Source organism: Xiphias gladius, chromosome 6, assembly GCF_016859285.1.
Source record: "Xiphias gladius isolate SHS-SW01 ecotype Sanya breed wild chromosome 6, ASM1685928v1, whole genome shotgun sequence".
NCBI classification, from domain to species: Eukaryota; Metazoa; Chordata; class Actinopteri; order Istiophoriformes; family Xiphiidae; genus Xiphias; species Xiphias gladius.
In genome coordinates, this window is record NC_053405.1 from 10647719 (window position 1) to 10671872 (window position 24154).

Sequence of the window (24154 nt, forward strand, 5' to 3'; positions counted from 1 at the left end):
TAGCTATGTTGTTGTTTTGATTTGTCTTGAATTTCTGATTTTTCTAAATATTTGCTTAATTGGGTTTAGATTGATTTAGTATTTCAGTTAATTTAGTATTTTTAGTATTTTCTGTTGTTTCTTTAGTTTGCTTTATATTTCTAGTTGTTTATTTAGTTTGTTTGAATTTATTTTGTCACAGCTGGGAAGCAATGAAGGCACCTCAGGTTTATATAGGGAGGCAGGAGGTATAGGATCAGCACGTACCTGTGAGGGTCTATGGTTTTTTTTGTTACCAGAGCAAGAGAGGCAGCAGGAGCCATGATTTCTTTGTTTTTGTATTTGCTTGCGTGCACTGGATGAAAAAAACATCAAGGAAACACAGAACCTGGTCTGGATAATGGACTCCTTTTGCCTGCGTACATTACAGCCCCATGGTGCATCAGTGACTGTTTGATGTTAAGTCTGATTAAAGTTTGATTTGATTTTGGATAAACATTCACTACAAATACAATACAGGGTTAAAAATAAATCACAGTCACTCTAAATTACATATTGAGTAACATCATACCTATCATGAATCACTATGAACATTATAAAGTTAATTTTGTAAAGTAACATGACAGAAATATTATCATAAAATGCACAGTTTGAGTTTTTGTCCTAAGCACATTTAAGAATGTTAATTTCATAGTAATATTAAAGTTAGTAATGTAAGTCTGCTGATGATTTCACTGAGTTTAAGTAAGAAAAAAAGTTGTTTGCAATGACAAATCATTAAACACTAGGGGGAAAGCACAAATAAGACCTGCAATAAGACGTGGGAAATAGGAATGGCACAATAATCATATATCTCAAAAATATATATGGTGATTAGATTGTTTTTCTTCTATTCATAATTCTCAGCAATTACAGAGAGGGAACACAGGGAGGAGCCCCTCCTACACAAACACACACTTGTAGACTGATGCAGAAACACGTATTTATTGATCAACAATATTTTGTCAGCCAAAACAGGACAGGAGACAACAGAAGCTGTATATATTGTTCTGAAGGTTGCAGTCATAAATGTCAGTATGACATTAATAAAGGGTCTCAGTTTCTAATGAACCATCAGCAAAAGTTAGTCAGATATCTGGAAGTGAATAAGTAATGGGTTCTACAGTCCCTCAAGTATGCAGTCGTAAATGTCAATAAGCCGTTTATAAATGGATTTTGGTCCACGTGTCCTGCAGCCTTTGAAGAGAACTGGTCAAGCAGTTCATTGGAGGTGTTTGTAAGGAATTAAAGAGCTAAAAAGACAAGCAAAGCGTCCTGCTGGAGGAGAATTTTCCACAACCTGGCAACCCGAAAGTTGTTCTTTTAATCCTTATAACTGATCTATAAAGAAAATTATTTATTAACCATTAATAAAGACATTCATTACAACTTAGAACCCCTTACAAATGGTGCCTTATCAGAAGGTGGTATGGAGTATTCTTTAGGTGTAATAGGGAGACCAAATTTCTAATTAAATTCCTCATATGTTTGTAAAAGACCATCGCTGTTGAAAGCTGACTCACGGACAGGATTTTGTTATCAAATCAGTCCTGAAAACCAAGGACTTATTAACATTTACTGAGGTCCTTCCTCCAAAACTACCATACTTTAGGGAGCTCTGTTCTGCCCATATTCCTCCAAACCGAAAGGCGGCGCTCGAATTTTTAATATGCTCTGTAAATCAGGTCAGTGTCGGAAGTCGAAGTCTGTTCCACCTTCATGTAGTGTTTCCCCTCATGTAACTTGCAGTTAGGGTTTAGGTAGGAGTTAAGATTAGGGTTAGCGGAGATAACTGGTTGCGCTTTGGGTACGGTTAAGCAAACACATCACAGCAAAGGCGAGTGGTTGGCGTTAGGGATAAAGTTAGGTTCAGGTTAAGTTGAGGGTAAACACATACCGACTGTGAAACGAACTTCGATTCAGCACCGACTTGGTGACTGTCAGGTTTGTTTCATACAGTGTTCAAATGGATCATTGTAAAACTGCATTTATAATTTTTAACCCAGAGGTCAATGTCAACGCTTGTGTCGTGTCAAATATTAAACGTTACGTTAAACGGTTGTCTCCGGCTACACAGTCAGAGCAGCCGAGCTGTTGATCCCGGTTTAAGTTAGCCTGACCGCTAACCAACGGCTAACGTTAGCACCTGAAGAAGGAGCTGGTCAGTGAAATGTTTCACAGTGTGTATAAAAAATAACTCTGTTTTAACTGTAAATTAACATAAAATCCTTATTCATCCAGCCACAGAAGAGAATATGAAATAAATACCTTCATCACCCTTTAAACAAAGAATGTAATATGTTAGAGCTGAAATTAATTAGTACGTTAATCGATTAGTCGAGCGATTAAAAATATATGAAAGTGAATATCTTTGGATTTTGAACTGTTGGTCGTACAAAGCAAGACTCTTGATGACATTACCATGAAGTCTTGGAAACTGTGATGTTTTTCCTTACATTTGAAAGACCAATTGATTGATCAAAAAAATAATCAGATGAGCTTCATCAAGTTATAGGCGAGAATATAAATAGAAATAGCTTCATCACCTGTAAAACAAAGAATGTTACTAGAGCTGAAATTAATTAGTACATCGATCAATTAGCCTATCAACAAAATTATGAAAAATTATGTCACTTAGGGAAATATTGATGGGCACAATTTTAAGAGGCCAAGTGATTAATTGATTAATCATAAAAGTAATTGGCAGATTAATCAATGATGAAAATAATCTTTAGTTGAAGCCCTAAAAGATCTGCTGTCCATGCAACAAAGTATATATAGGTGAAATGGAGTGCTCACTAAAAGACACAAGACAAAGAGGAGACATAATCACCCAGCAGCCAGACATTTTTTAGAGGCTAAACATTCATTGATAGATTTTTCTTTTATAGTTATTGTTCAGATCAATGTGGGACCCAGACCACCAAGCACTTTATTAGGAACATCATACTACTACTGGGTAGGGCCTCTATATTCAGTGTTTTGGAAATAAAAGAGAGATGTTTTTCTTCCACAGATGTCAGTACTCTCTCTGCGGTCCAAACATCATGCTTCCCCAGGCAGGTAAAGAGTTTCTGGTTCGGATCCAGTTCTTCTGGCGGCCCTTTTTCCAGGGCCGGTACCTGCTGCTCACCAACACCCTCAGTGGAGGAGGCATGCTGGCGCTGGGAGACTTCCTGCAGCAGAGCCGGGAGACCCGCAGAGAGCCAGGCAGAGTCCGAGACTGGAGAAGGACAGGTGAGACAGAGAGAGGTGGCCATTGTTTATGTCAAATATAAATATTAATGTAAAATTTGTACATAAAATGACCAGCTGTGTTGGATTCCCTATCAGCATTTTCCATGGTTTTAAAGCCATAATCCTCAAACACTCATGTTTCTTTTTGTGCATGAAGTATTTCCCATCTCCATTCTTTGACACCATAACCCAGGGAAACAACATACATATGCTGCATGGCAAGACCAGAGCACTCTTTGGAAACCAACTTAAATACAGGGAGAACATGCAACCACCTTTCAGACCAGGTACTGCTTCTCTTGAGAGTCTCAGAGCAGGAAGTCAGTCCTAACTAGCCAAGACTTCTATCTCATACCGTATTTGGCCATGGCATTTCATCAACTTTCAAGTTTTTTTCATGACCGATATTTAAGAGAACTCCAGAGGTGTCCTAACCTGTAAGGATGATAAAATATATATACAATACCTGCATCAGGAGCCGGGTAGCTTACCACTTCTGCAGAACAATTTCCTCGGGGAAATGTCCTAAATATGAACTAAGTGTTGGCTTTTTGCGAATAGATTCAGTCAACAGACTTGTGTTTAAAAATAAAATGCAGAATGATTCAACATTCAGGCATTCAAGGCCAGGCCCTTATATTTTGGTAAGAAGTTGTACAGTAAACAGGATCTGCTTTGTGTCATTGTCCTGATGCATCCTGTAAGGGTTTGTTTTGTGATAATGACCGTCTGCCCTTCTAACTTTGAGCACACAGAGTGAAGTGAAGACCACTTTTTTTGGTGAGATGTTTTTATAAGCCCATTTTTGTTTTTTAAAGAATAACTTAACATCCCCTGAATATCCTGTCTTTGCTGAACTGCTCACCTTGCTGCAGTAATGTACAGGTGTACTCCAGGACCCTGTGACATCACTGCTGGATGTGGTTACAGGTGCAACAAAGCATACAGTTGGGCGTGCTCAGAGGTGAAACAGACCTGAAACTTTGAACCAGCAAGGCCAGTAAAACACAGCTTTTCAGCCTGGTGTTAGGTTACACTTTAAATCTCACCAACACAGTTCTTTTTCTAATTCTTTAATGCATAATGTTGTTGTGTTCTATTTCCTGTGCAAAAAAATGAAATAAAATAAAATGAGGTTCATAAGAAAAATGTAAACTTTCATAAATACAAAATATATAGTAATAAAACCAATTTTTTGAAACTTTTCTCTTAATGCAGCACCCTTACAATATAGCACTCTGGCCATTTGCTCAATAAACAGGTTGAATCAGTACAAAATACAAATTCTAAACTCTGTCATCCTAATTTTTCTAAACAGTATATTCAAATCTGCATCTTTTAGTAAAGAATAAGACATAGTAGTTTGGAGAAGATGTGTTAAAATATGAATGACCGACTAATTGCCATTAATTAATGAATCCCTTATTATTTTCCCCCCAAAGGTCGCATGTTTATGGTGGGCTGCTCCATGGGTCCACTGCTGCACTACTGGTACTCCTGGCTGGACAGGGTCTACGTGGGCAAAGCTATGCACACAGTCGGCAAGAAGGTTCTGGTGGACCAGCTGATCGCCTCACCATCAATCGGGCTGTGGTATTTTTTAGGTGAGAAGACTTTCAGATCTTATTCGCACTAAGCTGCCTGTTTTCCTTCCCATCTTAGTGTACACATACACACCTCGACATTCATCAGGGTGTTAGCACACAAGCAGTTTCTCTATGACACACACGTAAGACAGAGTGTACAGAGTCAAAGGTTGTTCCTGAAGATGTGGGTGAGGTAAGACAAAAGAGGGCATGGTCAATATCAGAGATGGAGTTCAAAAGTCATCTGTGATAAACTCCCCCAGCCCCTCAACTTATCTGAGGTTGGTTTTGATGAAGCATGGCTCTGACGCACATCTGACAGACTACTTTGTTTATTGCAGGTATGGGTCTTATGGAGGGACAGACTTTATCCGAAGGATGGGAGGAGTTCAAAGACAAGTTCTGGGAATTTTATAAGGCAAGTACACCCTTCAGGGCTTGACCTGCAGGTCTGGAGCATTAGATCAGTGCACATAAACTCACCTTATTGTTCATTTACCACATCACAAGTTCTTTGTTCTTAATCAGTCATGAGAAGTTAGTTTTGCAGCTTTTTTGCATTTGTAACTGTAACTTAAGATAAACTTGACTGTTATGTCTGTGCTTGTGTCCCTTGGGGTTTATGTAAAACGTAAGGAGAAAAGGAGAAAAAGATGAATGTGCGCATCAGTCCAGACTTTCATTTTGTTCTGCTCAGCTTTCCAAACATGTAGAACAAAATTTGCCATCAGTGCAGTTATTTGGTTCAAATGGCATTTTCTCACCTGGACAAATTAAGCAGACTAAATAAGGAAGCACTAGGTTCAGATAACATACAGGGACAACTACACTACACAGCATACAGAAAGAACAAAACAAGGACCTGTAATGACTGCGTCTATGCGTTTTAATGCATTAACTTAACACTCCCTACTCTCCTACTGACAGATGCCAAAAGGATAATTTAGAAAGGCCTTACGTCTGCATCAAGCACTGTTTTCCCCTCAGTAGGATTCACATGCTTATTCATTATGGGAACATGAATTTAACTCTGTTCAGGTTCTAAAGTGTCCTCTTATGTCACGAAACTAAAGAAAATACATGGAAATGCTGATGCTGCTGCAAGTATTCAGAAATCAGCAGGAGATCAACAGTAACAACTCTAAAACATAATCTAGGACGGCTGTCAACAGTTACCGCTAATATACTGTATGTCTCTGCAGTTTAAATACTTATTATAAAGGAGTGGACTGGTTATGATGTAACTGATGCGTCACCTCCTTCTTTTTCCCTATTACTCGAGATGTGTCAGCATAAAACTCTCGATCCTCTGTGTCGTAAAACTTAACACACTTGAATCCTGAGTAGCCGCTATTTCTTTTGAGCAATATTAGCAGCAATGGCACCAGGGATGTCATTGTTGGTTCGATGGATTGCCATGAAATGTTACACAGACATTTCTGGTCCCCTCAGGATGAATCCTACTGACTTTGGTGACGTACTTTTCCTCTAGCGCCACCAGCAGGTTGAGCAGATTTCCTCACTTTTCTGCATCAAACAGTTTTTCTTTTTGTCCCTTTTAAAATGTGATCAGTACTGTATAGTTGGCATTTAACAATCATCTGTGATCACAGAATCCTAACGATATTAATAAATGACGTCAGTGTTTAGGAAAATAATTAGTTTGAAGAGTCTCTCTGGTGGTTTCCTCTAATACACCTGTTGCTCCTCAGTCAGATTTTTGTAAAAACAGGAATCCTGGTTGCTTGGCAGCTGAAAGTGACTGATAGAGCAAATACAACCTGCCCGTCACAGCCCATGTTTACGAATGTTTGTCCCGTGCCCTGGATTGATTTCCCAACCTGCTCAGCTGACGGAGCAGATTTCCGTCCTCTTCTCACAGTTTTCACAATGTTTGCGCTGGGTAATCTGTCCGGGTTTGTTTATGCTAATCCGTGTTGTTCTTGCTGGCAGGCGGACTGGTGTGTTTGGCCTGCTGCTCAGATGATCAACTTCTACTTCCTCTCCCCCAAATTCCGTGTCCTGTACATCAACGTTATCACCTTAGGGTGGGACACTTACCTCTCCTACCTCAAACACAGAGTAAGTCAACCACACAGGAAATTAAAGGGACATTCTGCTTAATGTGTCATGGTGTTAAATGGTAGTTTCATACTACACTTGTCAAATCAACCAGGACTGAAATCTTATAATTTAAGGCTTATAAGAGGAAACCTATATATGAGTGGGGTTTTTTTCTTATTATAACCATATAAAAACTTTTAGGCTTTAAGTTTTTCAAGGCAGTGGGCCTTGTGTGTGTTTTTTACATGGCACCTAAAATTCAGGTTAACAGACAATTAATGGTATTTTTTTTCTTGATTTATGTGTACTTATTATTGTGCTTCTGTAATCTACAGTATGTCAAATAATAAAAGTGGCCTCAACTACTTAATAATAGATTCTTCTATCAAGAGGTTTCAACATAAGAATAACTACTTTTTTCTACTGTCTCTCTCACATTGCATTGTAATGTAATTTCTTTAATTGCTTGAGACAACAAATAACACAATAGTTTTTATATTTTCGCCATAATGAATGCTAAATTTAAAAATGTTTACACTAACATGGATGATTGGGAGAGAACAATATACAGTGGCCTATACAGTATTAAAACTAGAATGTTTGAGTGATGACTTCACTCTAAGTTGTTACCTAGTTGTTACCTATCATACTCATTTGCTTCATTAGCTAGCTAAATAACCACATAGCTACCTTCATAGCTTGTCAGTTGAATGGAAGCTGATGTGTGAGCATCTTAGCTCATTCTGCCCATACATTATAACATTAATAGGAATGTAACGGTAAAGTTATATGTATTCACACCAGACTGTTTTGTTACGCCCTCTTAACCAAACAATTTCAGCATTTGCAAAAGTCAAAATTCAGCCGTCTGGTTTTCCATCGGATACGTTGAAAGTTTCCTCTGGATCTTTATAGCAGAGGTGCAGTTCATCTCTTGACTGATTGATGGTCAGAAATGTCAGTTTGATCAATTTAAAATGATTCTACAAAACAATAAAGTGTACAAAAAGTGAAGGGGCCAGAATACTTTCTTGAGTAACTGTATATACAATATACATCAAAAATATATATTATACAAAAATATACATCAATATACTGCTCATGTTGTTGTTGATGTGAACAACATGAGCAGAGAAACTAACTTACTTGCTCATTTGTTTAAAAAGTGACTTGATATTGATTATATTGATGTGTGTATTGGTTTCTGTTGTGCTGACAGGATGACAGCCAGCATGCTGACCTGGTGTCAGACAGCAGTGCTGTGGATGTACAGCAGGAAGTGTCCAAACCGCTGGAGGAGAAAACTTAGAGATGGAGTTCATGTTCAGCTGCAAGGTCATTCACCAGAAGCAAAAGAACATTTAGCTGTTTTTATCTGTTAAAACATCTTTTCCTCCTTTGTTAAATGCTGTGAGGCCACTGTGTGCATGACAGTTGGTGTTACTCTGATGGTCTTTCCTCCGACAAACCATTCTGCTCTCAAGTTTAAATGGACCATGTGTTTGTCTTGAATCAGGAGATGTGGATGCTGAAGTGCTGGGACACTTCTCCTTCATGTCACTAGAGTTTTAATGTGTCTCTGTCCAGTTTCTTCTTTTTATTTGTGAATGATTTGCACTCCTGCAGGAGCATTCAGGGATCAAAAGCTGTTTCACTGCCCTTAGCCACTGCACTTGAATCCAGTTTCCAGTTGCTGAGAGTGATTGTAATGGGAAGCTCATAACATTATCATCATCATTATCATCTTTGTGTTGTTGCAACCAAAGCTTTAAACTGCCCAAAACCTAACAGAGTGGCATTCCTTTTATTTCTGTGCCATTTTATGTTTCTGGTTTGACATGGAATAATCATTATTTAAGTGAAACAGCTTCACTGAACAGCTGCTGTTTTTTTTTAATGCCAACTTACATTAACTCGTATAAACTTTGCCTTAATATTTAGTCCAGTACTATATACCAAATAATCTCCACCTGGTCTTCAGTTTATCTCTTTGAGGTTCCTGTAAAATGATGCATGATTGTGAAACTAAAGTGATTATTGTTAAATATACAGTAAGAGCTTCTATGTTTTATATCACACAGAATCCTCAATTGTATATGTAAAGTTGGTTCCCGATAGACGTAAAATGTAAAAACTTTTTTTATTTTTTCAAACTGTGCATTAGTTTAATACTAGAGACTGTAAATTTAACATTATATTCTGTACTCTGTTTCCCCAGTAGCTAATTTATAAATGAAGTACTTTTAGTTTTGGTTAGTCAGATAATAAACCAGTTTATTGATCCATCATAGAAAAACTGTATAAATAGTGTCAACATGAAAGTGAAAATCTGTGAAGCACTTTATACACACTCACCCAGCACTTTATTAGGAACACCTTACTGATACTGTGCATGGTCTCCCTTTGCTCTTAAAACATTATCAGTTCTTTATGCCGTGGATTCCACAAGATGTTGGAAACGTTTCTTTGAGACTCTGGTCCATGTTGACATGACTGCATCACATAATTTCTGCAGATTTGTCAGCTGCACATTCATGCTGCCAATCTCCCGTTCCACCACATCCCAAAGGTGTTCTACTGGATTCAGATCTGGTGGCTGGGGAGGCCACTGAAGTACACTGAACTCATTGTCAAGTTCATGAAACCAGCTTCAGACGACTTTTGCTTTGTGACGTGATTCATGATCATGCTGGAAGTAGCCATTAGAAGATGGTTAATTGTGGCAATAATGGGATGCATCCAGATACATCAGACCAGGCTACATTTTTCCAGTATTCATCTGAACAGTCTTGGTGAGCCTGTGCCCACTGCAAACTCAGATTTCTCTGTCAGCTCCAACCAGTCAGGCCATTTCCCTCTGTCCTCTCTCATCAACAAAGGATTTCCGTCTGCAGAACTGCCGCCCACTGGATGTTTTTTTTACTTTTTGCACTACTCTGATTAAACTCTAGAGACTGGCGTCTCATGCCAAATCATGTCAGGGTTACTGAGATCACATTTGGTCCCCATTCCGATGGAACATTAACTGAAGCTCCCGACCTGTAGCTGCATGATTTTATACACTGCACTGCTGCTACATGATTGTCTGACTGGATAATTGCATGAATAAGCAGGTGTGCAGGTGTTTCTAATAAAGTGCTTGGTGATTGTATTGATTGTATTTTTTTTTTAAATCATTTTTTATTGTTGAATTTTAGAATCGGTGTAATTTTTTTTTTTTTTTAAAAAGACAAGAAAATGAAATGACATAAAATTTACCAAATAATATTACTATAAAATAAATTTAACAGAAATTCTGTTTTAAAGTATGTTCTTGTGGGACCTTGATCTAAATTATACATTTTATTTGTAGCCTTCAAAATTTGGACAAAAAAATAAATACATTGTTTTGTCCTTATCGTCTTTATGAAAATTAAATTTATTATGCCCTTTAAAAAATCTTTAAAAACAGGAGCTGCTATGAATTATGAAGCAATGGAGACTTAATCAGGAAAGCCAAAAGCCTTACAAGGAATCTTTTCATTCTTTCAGTTGTGTTTACAAAGGGAGGAGGTTCAGTTCTTTGCATAAGTCACAATCACATTTCATTACATGTAATACTCCAGTGATAACATTTATTGCTTCTTGATGTTCTTTACATCTAACAGCAAGAATGTTTTTCACCCAAGAGGTTCAGAATTTTTTTGTGATCATTGCATAGCTCTGCTGCGTATTTCTGTAAATTCAGTGTTGCAAGAAAAAAATATTTTATATTGTTTGTTTAAATTATTCCATATGATTGATAAATTGTAACAATACACAAAATATAAGATTAGTAAGTTTTCAAATGTACAGAAAAAAGGAAAGTTTATTGGTTTGACACCTTTCAACAACATGGCAATTCAATTCATTTCTTTTTTCATTTTACTAATATACAATGAAACATACTGGTCTTGTCATTCCAAGACAGTGCAACTTGCTAAAAATATTTTTATGCGTAACATAAATAATTGTAAAAGTTATGCGCAGATTTCTGCTGTGTAATATTAGGTTTGGACTGTTTTATACACTGTAAACATACAGTACAGGCAGACAGAGGTAGTACAAAGGTACACTGTATCTTCATCTTCAAGAAGCAAAAGTAAGTAAAATATGCTTTACATAGGACATAAAATACAGTAAATTAAGTTCAAAGGAGTAAAATAAAATAGATTCAAAAATATGGTAAAATTGAAAAACTGATTCAACAGGAGAATAAAAATGTTAGTGCATTACAACACTTTTAGTACCTTTTCTATTTTAAATAATGTAGATTCTGGTTTGCGTCGGTGGGCGCCTGAATGTTGATTGTAGATATTTTGTTGCTGAGATGTTGTTTCTCTTCCAGGGCAGCCACACAGTAATCCTTTTGGCTTTTTGGCTCAGCTTTCACATCTCTTACAATTGTATGAATATTACCATCTGTTTTAACTTTACATCATTTTTAATCTGACTTTTTTGTATTTCGTCTTCTTTTTTGATAATGTGTAAACAAAACAAATGATACATTTAAGAAGTACAAAATATTTCTGCTGCACGGAAAGTAAAACATCACATTATGCGCAGCAGGAACCAGCTTTGGAACAAGAGTAGTAGAAAATTCAGAACCACCAAAGTAAAAGTTTTCAATCTGGGATCAAACATTGACCAACCAGCCTGAAAGATTTGATATGCACCAACCCAACATTTAGAGAACTCCTCCTCAGGCATTCAGCACATCCTGCTGTCAAGGATGTAGTCTGTGTGTGTGTGTGTGTGTGTGTTTGAATGTTGTCGTTATGATCGGCAGTCTTTTCGTTTCTCAACATGCCTGCAGTGATGCACCTCACTGTACTGGTGTCCCTGTTTGCAGCGACAGTCTGTACACGTAAGTCAACGTTTCACATTTTTACCTGCTAAACCGATTAAACTGACGCGTTCATTTGTTTGAGAATTTGCCTGAACTCCTATGTTGAAATCTTATGAAGATGCAAAGTTATGCAAACAGGAAACTTCCTGCAGTGAGAGGGAGGTTCAGCAGGTTTGTCTGAAGTAGTTTGGTTGCTGTTTTTTTCTCAGTATGCTGGAAAATATTGTATTTTGTACAGTTTTTACACCCACAGTCATCCCTAGGCCAAGGTTGCATTAAAACATGCAGACTTGTAGAAGCACAAAAAAACCTTTCAAGCAATATATTTATGCGTGTTGCTGTAAAATACAAGTTTGTCTCTGCGTTTTGTCCAATACAGATTATTACAGTGAAATATGAGCTGCTATCAGAAAATCATAATAGGAAATTCAAGTAAACTGGTTACATCTGGGTGGAACTGGAGCAAATATTTGATCAGCCAGAGTGCTCCTGAGTTAAACATATGGTGGCGTCTGCTAGTTTTCAAAACACTTTTACGCACACGCACTTAGACAATGCTAGATGACTGCCAGCGGTTTGTTTGCATCGCCCGTAAACACAAATCATTACCTGACAGACTGTTAATTCTGCTTTATTAAACACACTGCAGTCAACAGCCTCATCTGAAACTCAGACTGAACTGTGATGTAATGACAGGAAAAGAGCTTCGTTAGTTCATTAGTTTTTCTCTGCAAGCTTTAAGGACTTCTCATCCTTTTCAGCTTAAAAGACAGAAACGAGACTGAAAGTTCATTCTTGACCTGGAAACAGCAGCTGACACAACAATCTCACCCCAAGGTCCATTTAGTGGAGTAGCTTTTCTGGAGCTTTATTATATTAAAGTGTAACAGTATATGTAGGTCCAATAATAGCGGTACGATTTAAAGCGCCAGAGCAGCTACTCAAGGGGCTTGAGGTGAAATTGTTTTTGTCAACTGCTGTTTGAAAGTCAAGAAAATTCAATTTTCAGCTTCGATAGAGTTTTAGTGTCTGAGGATGCTTTTTCAGAGGTCTCCGTCCCTGCAGGTAGGACACTTTTTGGGGTAAGACACTGAATATTTGTCAGTTAAATTGTTAACCTGTAAGTCAATATCAACACTGCTGCCAGTGGCAGCTAGCTGCTGTGTTAAACAGTGCCCTGAACTGAAGGAGGGCCCCTGAAGTATCTACAGGAAACTAAAAGGTGCTCCAAAGTACATTTTAGTTTATACTTTTTTTTACAACATGTTTTGGATAAAATCTACAAAACCCTTGACAAAACTACATCCATAACTACAGCACACGGGTATTTTGTAATCCGAGACCAACTGGATGAAGTTGAAATGTCATTTTCCCCGGTTCTGGGTTGGTGATTTACAGTATGGAGCTTCCTTTAAACTCAACTGATGAGTTAACGAACATCAGAGATGTGTTTTGTATGTGTAGACGTGGAAGAAGTACGCAAATGTTGTAGTTAGGTAAAATATTCAAATTTTTCTGAAGTAGAAAGTTAGAATCAAAATATACTTTAAGTACCAAAAATAAAAGTATTCATTATACAGAATCACAAATTTCAGAATTGTATTATATTAATGTATTATAATTATTTATGCATTAAAGTGTTCATCACTTTAATGTTGCTTTAATGTAGCTTGTGAGTTTCCCTCCCCATGCATCAGTAAAGTCTAGTACATCAGAATTATATTTTGTATAATTAATCTGAATCTGCAAAGTAACTAAATTTCTCAAATAAATAAAGGTAAGAAGTACACTCTCTGCCTCTGAATTGCAGTGGACTTGAAATACAAAATAGCAGAAATGGAAGTACTTGAGGAAAGCACAAGTATGTGTGTGTCAGTGTATCCTCAGTTTGTCCCTCTCATGTATTCTACAGTACATTCGAGTCACAGAGCCAAGCTTTTTCTCAAAGAAAAAAAAATGTCTTGTGGTGTTTGAAAAACCCCAAAGGTATAGCTTCTGAAAGTATTTACAGAATCCAAAAAAGACCCTTCAAACCATCTGGGAGTTAAGATACTGTGTCCGCTGCACCATGACAAAAAACAAGTTGCAACTCCGTTTCCTAATCTAAAGAAAGGTGGCAGCTGGAATTGACATGTCTTCTTGCTCAATTTGTACAAAGTGAGGCAAAACTGAAAATGTTATCAGCTATATTGGTATATATTGATGTTTCCTTCCAGTATTTCATGTTTTCATAAAAATAAAAAAAAAATGCTTTAATTTGGCCTATGTTTCACAAAAAAGCAACGACATATTTCTTTTTAATTGTACAGTGGATAAAATATCTTTAACAGGAGTCTAAGAATTCTGTAAATTGCTTAAGAGCAGCGGTAAGTGTTGTTAAAAGCACTCTGTGCAGTGGTGGCTGGTAATTTCGTCAACAATTGAATCAGAAAAGCAAACACACCCTGCTATTTACGAACTGACTCTTTTCCCCCCAAGCAGGTCGATCCCCTGGAAAACAAAATGCCTTAAAAACCTTAGACTTAAAAAAATGGTCTATTTAAATTAAAACATTTAAATTCAACATAAGAACTGAATGTACATTCATTCCAGTTGCTGCTGTGGTGACTTACAGGTGTTCCCGGGGCACCATGACATGGTGGGTGTGGTTACAGTGTTCAACACGGCACACGTTTGACCACATCCAACAAAACTTTCAACCACAGAGGGTAGCAAAATGTTGATTTTCAGCCTAGTTTTAAGTCACTCTTTAAAGGCCTGTTGCTTCTGTGACAGTTACAGTAATGTAAATATAAAAAGTGGCAAAAGCCCACTTTTTATATGCCTAGCATGCTATCTTGCTCCTGAACGCTCCATTTTTTGGCCTTGTTGCCATCTCCTATTGTGGTAATGGCTAGGTGTGTCCTACGAGGCTGCTGTGCTACTGCTAGATCTAAACAGGGAGAAGTTGAATGGAGTTGGAGTCCTGCTCGTATTGATAACACAAGTCTGAGACCTAATTTATCTGCTTTATTTCTTAAAAGAGTGTAGTAGAGTGGCTAAAAGTCTCATGCAGTTTTCACTATTTGTTCGTGTGCAGGAACAATCGGTACTTCCTCAGCAGCTCAACGGGCAACAGAGTTAACCACGAGTGCTGCAAACCTCACTGGTTCGACTGTGAAAAAGACACCTGATGTCAGCTCATCCACTGTGAAAACCACCAACAACACATCACAGCCTCAAACTACAAAACACCAGATAACTTCAGAAAAAATGTCGTCGTCACCACCGCCCTCGACTTCCCCAGAAACAGCCAACAGGACAGAGGAAGCCCATCCCAGCCATCCTCCTCAGACTACGACGACCAACCAGACGTCCAATGATACAGTTTCCCATGAATTGACACTACCACCAGCATCAGGATCACCAAACGCCACTGCAACCACCACCGCAAACAAAACCAGCTCAGGTACGACAACTGTAAGAGCTGAGGGTTTATATTTTAGTCAGAATCATAGAAGAAGGATTAAATCTGCAGAATACAAACCATGACAAAATTAAAAACCTGCAGCACTTTCACATCGATATTGTCCTTTTGCCATTCCCTATCATAGTTCAATATATTAACCAGCTTACCGTACTGTACAGACTAAAGTTTATAAAAATTTTCCATTTGCTATTATAAACTCTCAACACTTCACTGTGAAATGCAGTTTCGTTGCAGTTTGGGTTTCCAGTGAAATAGGTCGGTGCAAAAGCTGTGTCGGAAATGAGTTTCATTTTAGCAATAAATAACAGGCTGTTTTTTTTCCAATTACAATCTCAAAAGAAAAAAATGCATTTCATCTATGTGGTGAGCTGAATACACTTCCAGTAAAGGTTGACGACTTCTATTGGAAGCTACTGTGAAACCGTGAAAACAACAAATTCAGTTACAGTTATTACAAGTCAGTAAAAAGTCAGTAAACAAGAGTTAGACCAAAGATACTGAAAAAATGAATTACAGAACAGTTACGATGTATTAATGTGTGCAGTTCTGTGTGAATGTGTGCTGTGGGCTGTAGAGTGTCGGGATGGGCCGAAAGATCAGATATGTTCAACTGGGACCCGAGCTACACTGACTTCAGCGGCGCAGTCAATCAGTGTCGACCGCTGCTTGAGCTGAAAGATGAGCGGAAAGCCAATTACTCGTGTCTCTGAATTGTTAGCAACATTAGCGTTCTAGCTAACGTGGCGCTGTTTAGTACTTGGCAGTTTCACAGTGGTAGATACTGCACCAACCAGCGTGGGACACACAGTGCAAGCCTTTTGTTTTTACACTGTAATGTGAATATGCTGCATTTAGCAACACATTAGCCTTAGACCGCTAGTATAGCGGCTTGTTTCAACGAGTCCCCCAACCTGAACGACCATATGGGTCGTTTTTCCCCTACACACTCTGATATGACCCATTAGGGCGTCTCCCGAAATAGTGTCCCTACGGCAGCGGCGTACCGGACCTTCGTTGTCATGGCATAATAATAAACACACCAGTTTATGGAACCGTCACAGTTTGGCAGGGTTTAAGCACAAACACTACTGGGTTTGGTTTGGGAAAAGGTCGTGGTTTGGGTTTAAATAAGTGATTCCTCCTTGTCATCATGGTTACAGTAATAAACTCGCAGTTAGGGTTGTGGAGCGGTCGTGGATAAAACAAACAGCAATGACGATCGGTTTTCCAACGGTAAAGGATCAGCGGTCTCCCATGTAAGTGTCCCGTGTTTTTCCGACCCGTCCATCCACCCCATCCTCCTCCTAACACGGACTTTGTATCACCTGATTTGACCTCGTGTTCGAATCACCCAAGACACACGTTAATACCGCGTGTAAACGGGGTCAGTGTCAGTTAAACCGAAACCGCCACAGAACTCTGCCAGTGGCGGTTGCTATAGCAACAGACTGTGAAACTGAAACCAGCTGCCGGTGGCAGAACAGTGCAGTGACTTTTTTTTTTCTTCTAAATTTCAAGAGGATTTTACTACAGCATATTACACACTTTGAGTGCCCTCTGTTGGCAAGTTTAGAGTTGCAGGTCTTTCCTTTGCATCACCCTCTTATTTTTGGCAGACAGATACGTAATTTATCTAGTTTGTTGAGTAGTAAATAAGGTAACTCGTGTGTTTGTCTCTCCCTCAGATCTTTCACACAAGTGGGGAAAGATTGACGTGGCAGCAAACCCCGGTCTCGTGGCCATCCTCTGCATCTTCTTTATCATCCTTTTCCTCGTGCTGGTGGTTGCCATTGTGAAGTGTGTCAGATCACCGAGGTCTAACTTTGAGAGGCTTGAAGATGTGCCAATGGTAAGACGGAAAACAGGACCGCACATATCAACTGAGTTTAAATTGATTGTGAATTGTTTGTGTAAAACTGACTTTTAGCCACTTAAATTTAATGGAAAATTTACCAAAATGGATACATGGCACATTTGGATGAGACCGAAAGAGGTAATTCATTTGTTTTCAGCACTGCTAGTGGTATTGGTATTGGTCAGCCCGTTTGCCCAGACTGACATATGTAAACAACTATTGGATGAATTGCTATGAAATTTTGTACAAACATTCTTTGGTTGATGACTAAATACCTGCAAGAGTGATGTTATTGCCATCAGCCTCAACTGTACACTGCGTTCGTTGCTAATCAGTGTTAGTGTTAGCATGCTAACACACAAGTATGAGATGATGAACACGGTAAACATTATACCCACTAAACATCAGCACGTCAGCATTGTGAACATGTTAGCGTGCTGAGGTTAACATTTAGCTCAAAGCGCCAGTGTGCCTAAGTACAACCTCACAAAGTCGGTAGCGTGGCTGTAGGGTCAGTCCTGTTTTATATTTGATGCCATTTCCCCTAGAATTGATTGCCAAATTCTTGTAGACATTTTGATATGACATAAACAGCTGTAACTCTTCAACATCTTTCTCCAGTTGGAATCAAATTTATGTTAAGCATGCAGAAATCCGCACCAAGCAAAGAAGTAGGCAAACAAATAAAATGTATGACGCTAAGAAGCAAGAGGAGTACACAGTAAACAATGCTGAAAGGACCAAAAAAAAAAATGAGCGCATAAGTTCTGGCATTTAAAGGGCTTTAAACTGCCATGTCATGACTTCCTTTTGCCCTCAGCAGTGAGCACAGTGGTTTGCTGCTGTCTTTTTTTAGGCAGTCCGGAAGGCTGACGAGAAGTCTAGAAAATAGGACAGTTTGCAGCCAGCATGTCACGACTAAGCGCTTTCTTGAGAAATGACAGCTTATCATTGGCACTCCATCAGTGTTTCAGCAGGAATTCAGACACTCTGCATCCTGCAGTCCTCAGATGTCGTTTTAAGTGAAACTTTAAGACGAGAATAGGGGCTCCACCGTGTAAAAAACAGAGACAGTTTCAATCCTGAGCTGCAAGCAAAACACTCTATAGAATATAATTACTAAATCTTAATTGCCACAGGACTGTAGATGCTGTAAAAAGCCTTCAGGACATTGTACTGGATTAGAACAGAGTGTACAGCATATGAACATACACCACAGCTCATACAGTTCATGTTCAACAACATGTGGGTCCAAACAGAAAAACAGCTGATTTTGCAAACGGAGCCTGCGGTGATGAAGAGATAACTTACAGGCTTGATAAGTGACAGGACTGTTGCCTTTAAAAAATGAGCGAGGGATCGGGATATTGGAGCAGGTCTTCTTGTTGGTAGGTTAGAAGAGAGGTCAAGTCCCGTGTCCCCCCTAGCTTTGGAAGACGCAGAAAAACTACATGCTTTAACTCTTGTTTCTGTCTGTGTTTTTGCACAATTTTAGTAAGAACTGACTTAACTTCATTTCGTGTCTACTAATTGCCTTTCTATTGTTTCAACATTATTACTTTATTTTGATATCGTCATTGAAAAAGTAACTTTTTTTTCTAAGAAAGGCCAAAAGAATGAAGACTTCTTTTTAAATGAAAAAAAAAGTATAAAAATGAAGATTTGTGTCCTCCAAAACAAACAAACCTACAAAAAACAAAGGGCATTTGTGTTTCTAAGTGAAATATTTCATTTTCCCTGCCTGCGAAGCTTCTCGACAGAATCAAACACATCTTCACATTTTAACATTCACCAAATTAACATTTGAAAGCCACGAAACTTTTTTGAGGTTACTGCCACATTTTTTTCACTCAGTTGATTTTCAGCCTCCTGTTACGCTGAACTGATATAAGCTGATAATGGATGCAGTCAAAAAATAAAAACTTAAATTTATATTTGCAGTAAATGTGCCACCGCAGCACAAAGCTACACAGACTCCTGGCGACTTGCTGAATCACTTTTAAGTTGAGCTCAGTCGGTAAAGCAGGTTTGTAACACCAGACGTCCAATACAGACGTTATAAAATTATATTAGTTGCAGGTTATTAGGAATTATTTGTTTCTTTCTCTTAACCCCTTTGCTGTTTCTTTTAATCTCTCCAGGGCAAAGTCAACGAGGAGTCTCCGTTCGCCCAGTACTCAAAATGACAGAGGAGACTTCCTCAGACACCGAAGTCCAGAATGAGTCTGCTCTGCTGCAGGAGTCTGATGTTTCAAGGACCGAACACATGGAAAAAAATAAATAAATAAATAAATAAAAATCACAGAAATGGCGACTACACCAGCAGTGACTCTAAATGTAGGCAAACAAGGAAAAGACAGCTTTTATGGTTTTCTCTCAGGCTCTTATTTCTTTACAGAGCGCTTTTGTCAGAGAAAGTGAAATGTTTCTGCCTCAGCTTTGACCTTTGACCTGTTTATCTGGCTACTTGTAATTCTGCTGATTTAGTCTTTGAAGCTTAATCAACTGTTTCCTACTTAGTTTCTTCAGCCTAAAAGGTACAAATATGTAATGTTTCCCAAATTGGTGATATATGTGCACCTACAATTCATAATTGCACTCTTACATGTAACAGGTGATGTTATAAGTACATTTTTCAGGACATTTTGTCTTTTCATAATGATTTATGGATATGCACACTTGCAGATTTACATGCTCAAGGACGATGGAAGCTGTATTTCCAGCATTGAAAACGTATGAAAAATCGATGTTATCAAAAAACATAACTGCAATTGGAATGTACAAGTGCGTGTAAAATATATTATTTATTGCCATATATTATGTATAAATAATGTCTTCTCCAGCCCGAGACCTCCAGTGTATATTGCAGTTTAAGTCCTACAAACTACAAACAGTGTTCAGAGGCAGAAGTAAACTGTTTGCTGGAGTTACATTTCAGCATGGACAGCGAGAAAAAAAAAAAAAAAAAAAAAAAAGGGGATTATTAGGGCCAAGAAAGATTAATACTGCTTTACTCAGAAAAGGGGGGAGGTAACATGAGGTAGCTAGAGATAATGCCAACAAGAGAAGGTATATTTGTATTTTCGCATGCTGAATTGGCAAATTCAAAATAGTTTTTGCATTTTTTGACTCCTTTCTCAAAACTGTGATCCTAGCCAATTAGATAATTTCTGCCTTTATGTGATAAACATAAATAGAACTGAAACTGGTCTGCAGAAACATGCATATCCCCGCATTTTAATTACTCATCAGAGACAAAATCATTTTCACTCTGTATTTCTCTTCACATACGGTGATGACACACGTGATCTACCGGATCATATCCGCGTGACAAATCTGCTCTCGTTCATTAGTTTATGTTCATCTCAAACATCCAACGTACAGCTCTCTCTACCGATGACTGAGACACACACGACCTTTTACCAGTCAAGAATAAAATATTCTGGCTATTTTAGTCTTTCATACTATTTAGACAAAGTATTTTTTGCAACTTGTTTACGCTTGGGAGATTTGAGTAAGTCCATATTTTTTACCCCAGCCCCTTCTGTGTGCCATCATACACTTACTGTCATACTGTGTAAAGTACATAATTGTGATGTTTTAAGTAAAATAAAATGAATATTCCCAGAACACAACGTTTTTACATTTGTTGTAATTTGGTGCTGTGGTTGTCCTGATCCCTGACTCATTTTGACGTCATGCTCAGGAGAACCATATAGCAACCCCTGCAAACCTGCTGTCCTCTGTCTTGTCAGTCATACTCTTGACATGTTAAGTTTCCCCAGATAGATGACTCAGACCCCAGAGAGAAACCATGTTGTCTGCATTGTTTGATGTTGAGGATTACCAAAAAAAAAAAGGTCAGAGCCACCAAGACGACTGTGCCCCTGTGAATAAAACATTGCGTGTCTGAACAAGACTGTGGTCTCGCTGTCTTTACGTGTCTGAGAGTAACCTCATAACTGTGCCAGTAATAACACAGGAGGGGGAGGCAGAAATCTGACGTACTGCCCCAAGTTGTTTGCCTAGTATCTGTAAATCCGATTAGCAAACATCCGAATAACTCCTGCGAGCGTGAGGGAACCCTCACTTCAGAGTAACTCTGTCCGTCTGCTAAAGTCAGACACAAAAGCAGAAATTAATCCCTGACAGTTGTAAAGTATGTTCTCACAGGAAGTCTGACTTCGGTTCAAAATATTGTTTTGTTTATTTTTAGACCCACTCAAATGCAACAAGAAAGGCAGTCATCTGTGACATAAAGATGTCAAATACACAGTTGAACTTTGTTGCCTCTCGGATGGTTGCAAACATTATTTTCTCATTAGACCTGAAGACTGACACTGACCGACTGGAAGCTTATTTTTATAGGGTTTTCTCTTGTTTCCTTTCTTTTTCTGATCACTATGTGGCCTGTTTGTACTAAATGAAAAAGATGTTTTTACTGTTGTGTAACCTATTGGTGGAAACTTAAATGAAAAAGAAATGCTGCTTTAATCCCATGTACGATTCATAAATTAAGAAGGCAACAAAGAAATGACAGATGTGTCAGTTCCACCGGCAGCCGTACCTGCCCGAGCCATAACAGAACGTTTTACCACCATGTTGGACAGATGAGGTGGGGGCCTCGGGCCACAAGCGGCTCCTTTCTTTCTCACACTCTTTCCTCCTCCCATCATCTTGACAAAGGCTGTTGTTGAGGTTCACCAGGGTTTTGCATCTTGCGGTGAATCCCCCGCGGTTAAGGTGATTTAGGTGATAAGTCTTGTTTTGATCGTTGACAAGGAAACACGTACGTCTACATCCTGGAGAGGGTTTCTTGACGGGCTGCTCGGTCATGAAGGGGTTTTTCCCCTGACACTGCAAACGATTTTCTGCTTGTCCACAAAACTTGTGCTCCTCTGTCTACATAGATCGATAGATTTTTGCTTTTTTTAATCTTTTGTCTTTATTATCCTCTTCACTACTAATCACAGACAACTCCACCTCCATGTAAGTGGCAACTCTCAGCTCTCAGTCAACTCTGGGCCACGAGTTTTGTTTGTTTGTTTGTTTGTTTTTTGCATAAACTAAGGTTGAAAAGACACGCAGCTGCCCAAGAAACATTTAGTAGCCGCGTGTCCAATTACTTTTGAGCCCTTGCGGTTCTGCCACCGTGTTTTGAAAGAGCCGCAGTTTGTGTCCCATTAAGTTCTTTTCTATACCGATGTGAACCTCCTCAGATGAAAGCTTTAACTTGGCACTTAAACGCAGAAGCCATTATTTATTTCATCCGTCCAAACACTTGAGGTTCGGACTGCAGATAGATTGATATTAAAGGGCGCCAGTGTGCAGGAGTCCATAAACAGAGGACAAAAGGTCAGGGAGGATGAGCAGTGGCGAAAAACACGCACGGGAATAAAACAAGCATGAGTAAGCCAGCTATAAATACGCCCGCCTGACCTCAATAAACGATAGCTGAGCAAACAAACAACCCGATGAGGTACGTGTGAGTCGCTCAAGTCATGTTCTGGCTGCGGCAGAAGGGGCCGAGGCCGGTCGGCGAAGGTGCGCGAAGCCCGCTTCGACGCGCACCTCGTGCTCGGCGTAGTAAAAAGTTGTTTACGTCCCGCGGCTACATTTCCTGGCATGTGATCCGGAGGTCGACGTCACGGTGACGGTCGGGGCACGCAGCGCTGCATGTGTTGCGGAGTTTGAAGTCTAACTGACAAATGGGACCAAGTTGAGGCGATAAAAAAAAAAAAAAAAAAAATGGAAAACGGCGATAACCGCGGCAGCGTTACCTGACACACACACACACACACACACACCCACGGCAGCGCTTCTCTGCAAGGAAAAAAAAAACAAAACCCCGCGAAGGAAGACCGGCGGTCGCCGAGGTGAGTGGAAAAATGAGTCTTTACAATGTACCATCGGATGTTAAAATGTGAGGGCAGATGCGCTCAGAGATGCGGCTGCTCTCTTTGTACACGTTTCCCATGAAAAACTAAGCTGGAACGCAGAGGGGCTGACACAAAAGACAGTTCTTAAAAATCACTGATTTCTCCATGGGAGTCTTGTACTGTACATCTAGGGACATAAAGCCTGTCTGTGATACTCAACATTGATTTTGATATTGATATTATCTCCATGAGAGTAATACCCAATCACTATAAAACGCTCACTGAATTTAATGGTGTGCTTGTGTTGTTTCACGATATGTTTTGTTCAATAGTCCCATAATATGTCTGTCAAAACAAGATACAAGATTACACTTGAAGTTCTTCATAGTATTTATCTGTCATCGTAATACTCCCACATGGACTCGCCCTGTTGTAATAGTTGATTTTTTTTTTTTACAATATCCTCCGTAGTGTTTATCACACGATCGGTGCAGCAAGTATTCAGTTGTATCAGTAATAGTGGTCTCGAGTCACAGTTGCATTGTATTGCATTTAATGTAATGTAAGCAGCAGGGGTCTTGGATGAACTGCTGGAATTATTCCGCTTCATGAGCGAACTGACATGGAATGTATTTCCCCAAAATATTTACGCAATCCCTCCTCCTGTTTTTATCTCCTTCCTTCCTCCATATCTGCTTCCTTCCTTCTGTCTCTATAACTCCCACGCAGATGTTCAGAGACATAGTTTGACATGGTCTGATCCCTTTTCTTTCCCTCTTTTTCTTTTTTTTTGTGCATCTTAAAGGGAAGACGGAAAGATTTAGTTAAAAATGTTATCTCATTCAATTTTTCTTTTTTTTTTTTTGCTGTATTCTTGACATGTCTGAGTTGTGAAGTGTTTTTGTTGGACCAATAGCGATTAAGTCCAGCCTCTATCCATCCACCCATCAGGTTTATCCAGTGAGATTTGTCTGAAAAAAATAAAGTTTTTCGCAGTACCTGCTGTGCTTCCCTCCACATTTACGGTAGTGTCACATAATTCTGTCTCCACAGGGTTAAACCCGTTCTGTCAAACCAGTTTTCTCTGTCGTGGGAAACTTTGGGAATCCTTCAGTGTCATCAGTTTAGCAAGGGACACAGAAAGGCATGGCTGTCCTGTCTGTGTCCATTAGATGGCGT

General features: G+C 39.0%; 2 protein-coding genes across 3 annotated transcripts; both read left to right on the forward strand.

The window, feature by feature from the left end:
* Window positions 1-1718: 1718 nt before the first annotated feature.
* On the forward strand, window positions 1719-8956 carry mpv17l2 (MPV17 mitochondrial inner membrane protein like 2). 2 transcript variants are annotated; one of them, XM_040129744.1, is made up of 7 exons: window positions 1719-1962; window positions 2096-2179; window positions 3035-3255; window positions 4698-4859; window positions 5183-5259; window positions 6795-6923; window positions 8125-8956. In XM_040129744.1, exons 3-7 carry the CDS (start codon window positions 3066-3068, stop codon window positions 8212-8214), a joined length of 648 nt encoding a protein of 215 aa, XP_039985678.1. In that variant the 5' UTR covers window positions 1719-1962; window positions 2096-2179; window positions 3035-3065; the 3' UTR covers window positions 8215-8956. The 2 variants fall into 2 exon arrangements, with proteins under 2 accessions (XP_039985678.1, XP_039985676.1); XM_040129742.1 differs by lacking the exon at window positions 2096-2179.
* Window positions 8957-11655: 2699 nt separating this feature from the next.
* LOC120790457 (cell wall protein DAN4-like) lies at window positions 11656-20046 on the forward strand. The gene is made up of 4 exons (XM_040127976.1): window positions 11656-11790; window positions 14852-15220; window positions 16927-17090; window positions 19238-20046. Exons 1-4 carry the CDS (start codon window positions 11730-11732, stop codon window positions 19280-19282), a joined length of 639 nt encoding a protein of 212 aa, XP_039983910.1. The 5' UTR covers window positions 11656-11729; the 3' UTR covers window positions 19283-20046.
* Window positions 20047-24154: the final 4108 nt, after the last annotated feature.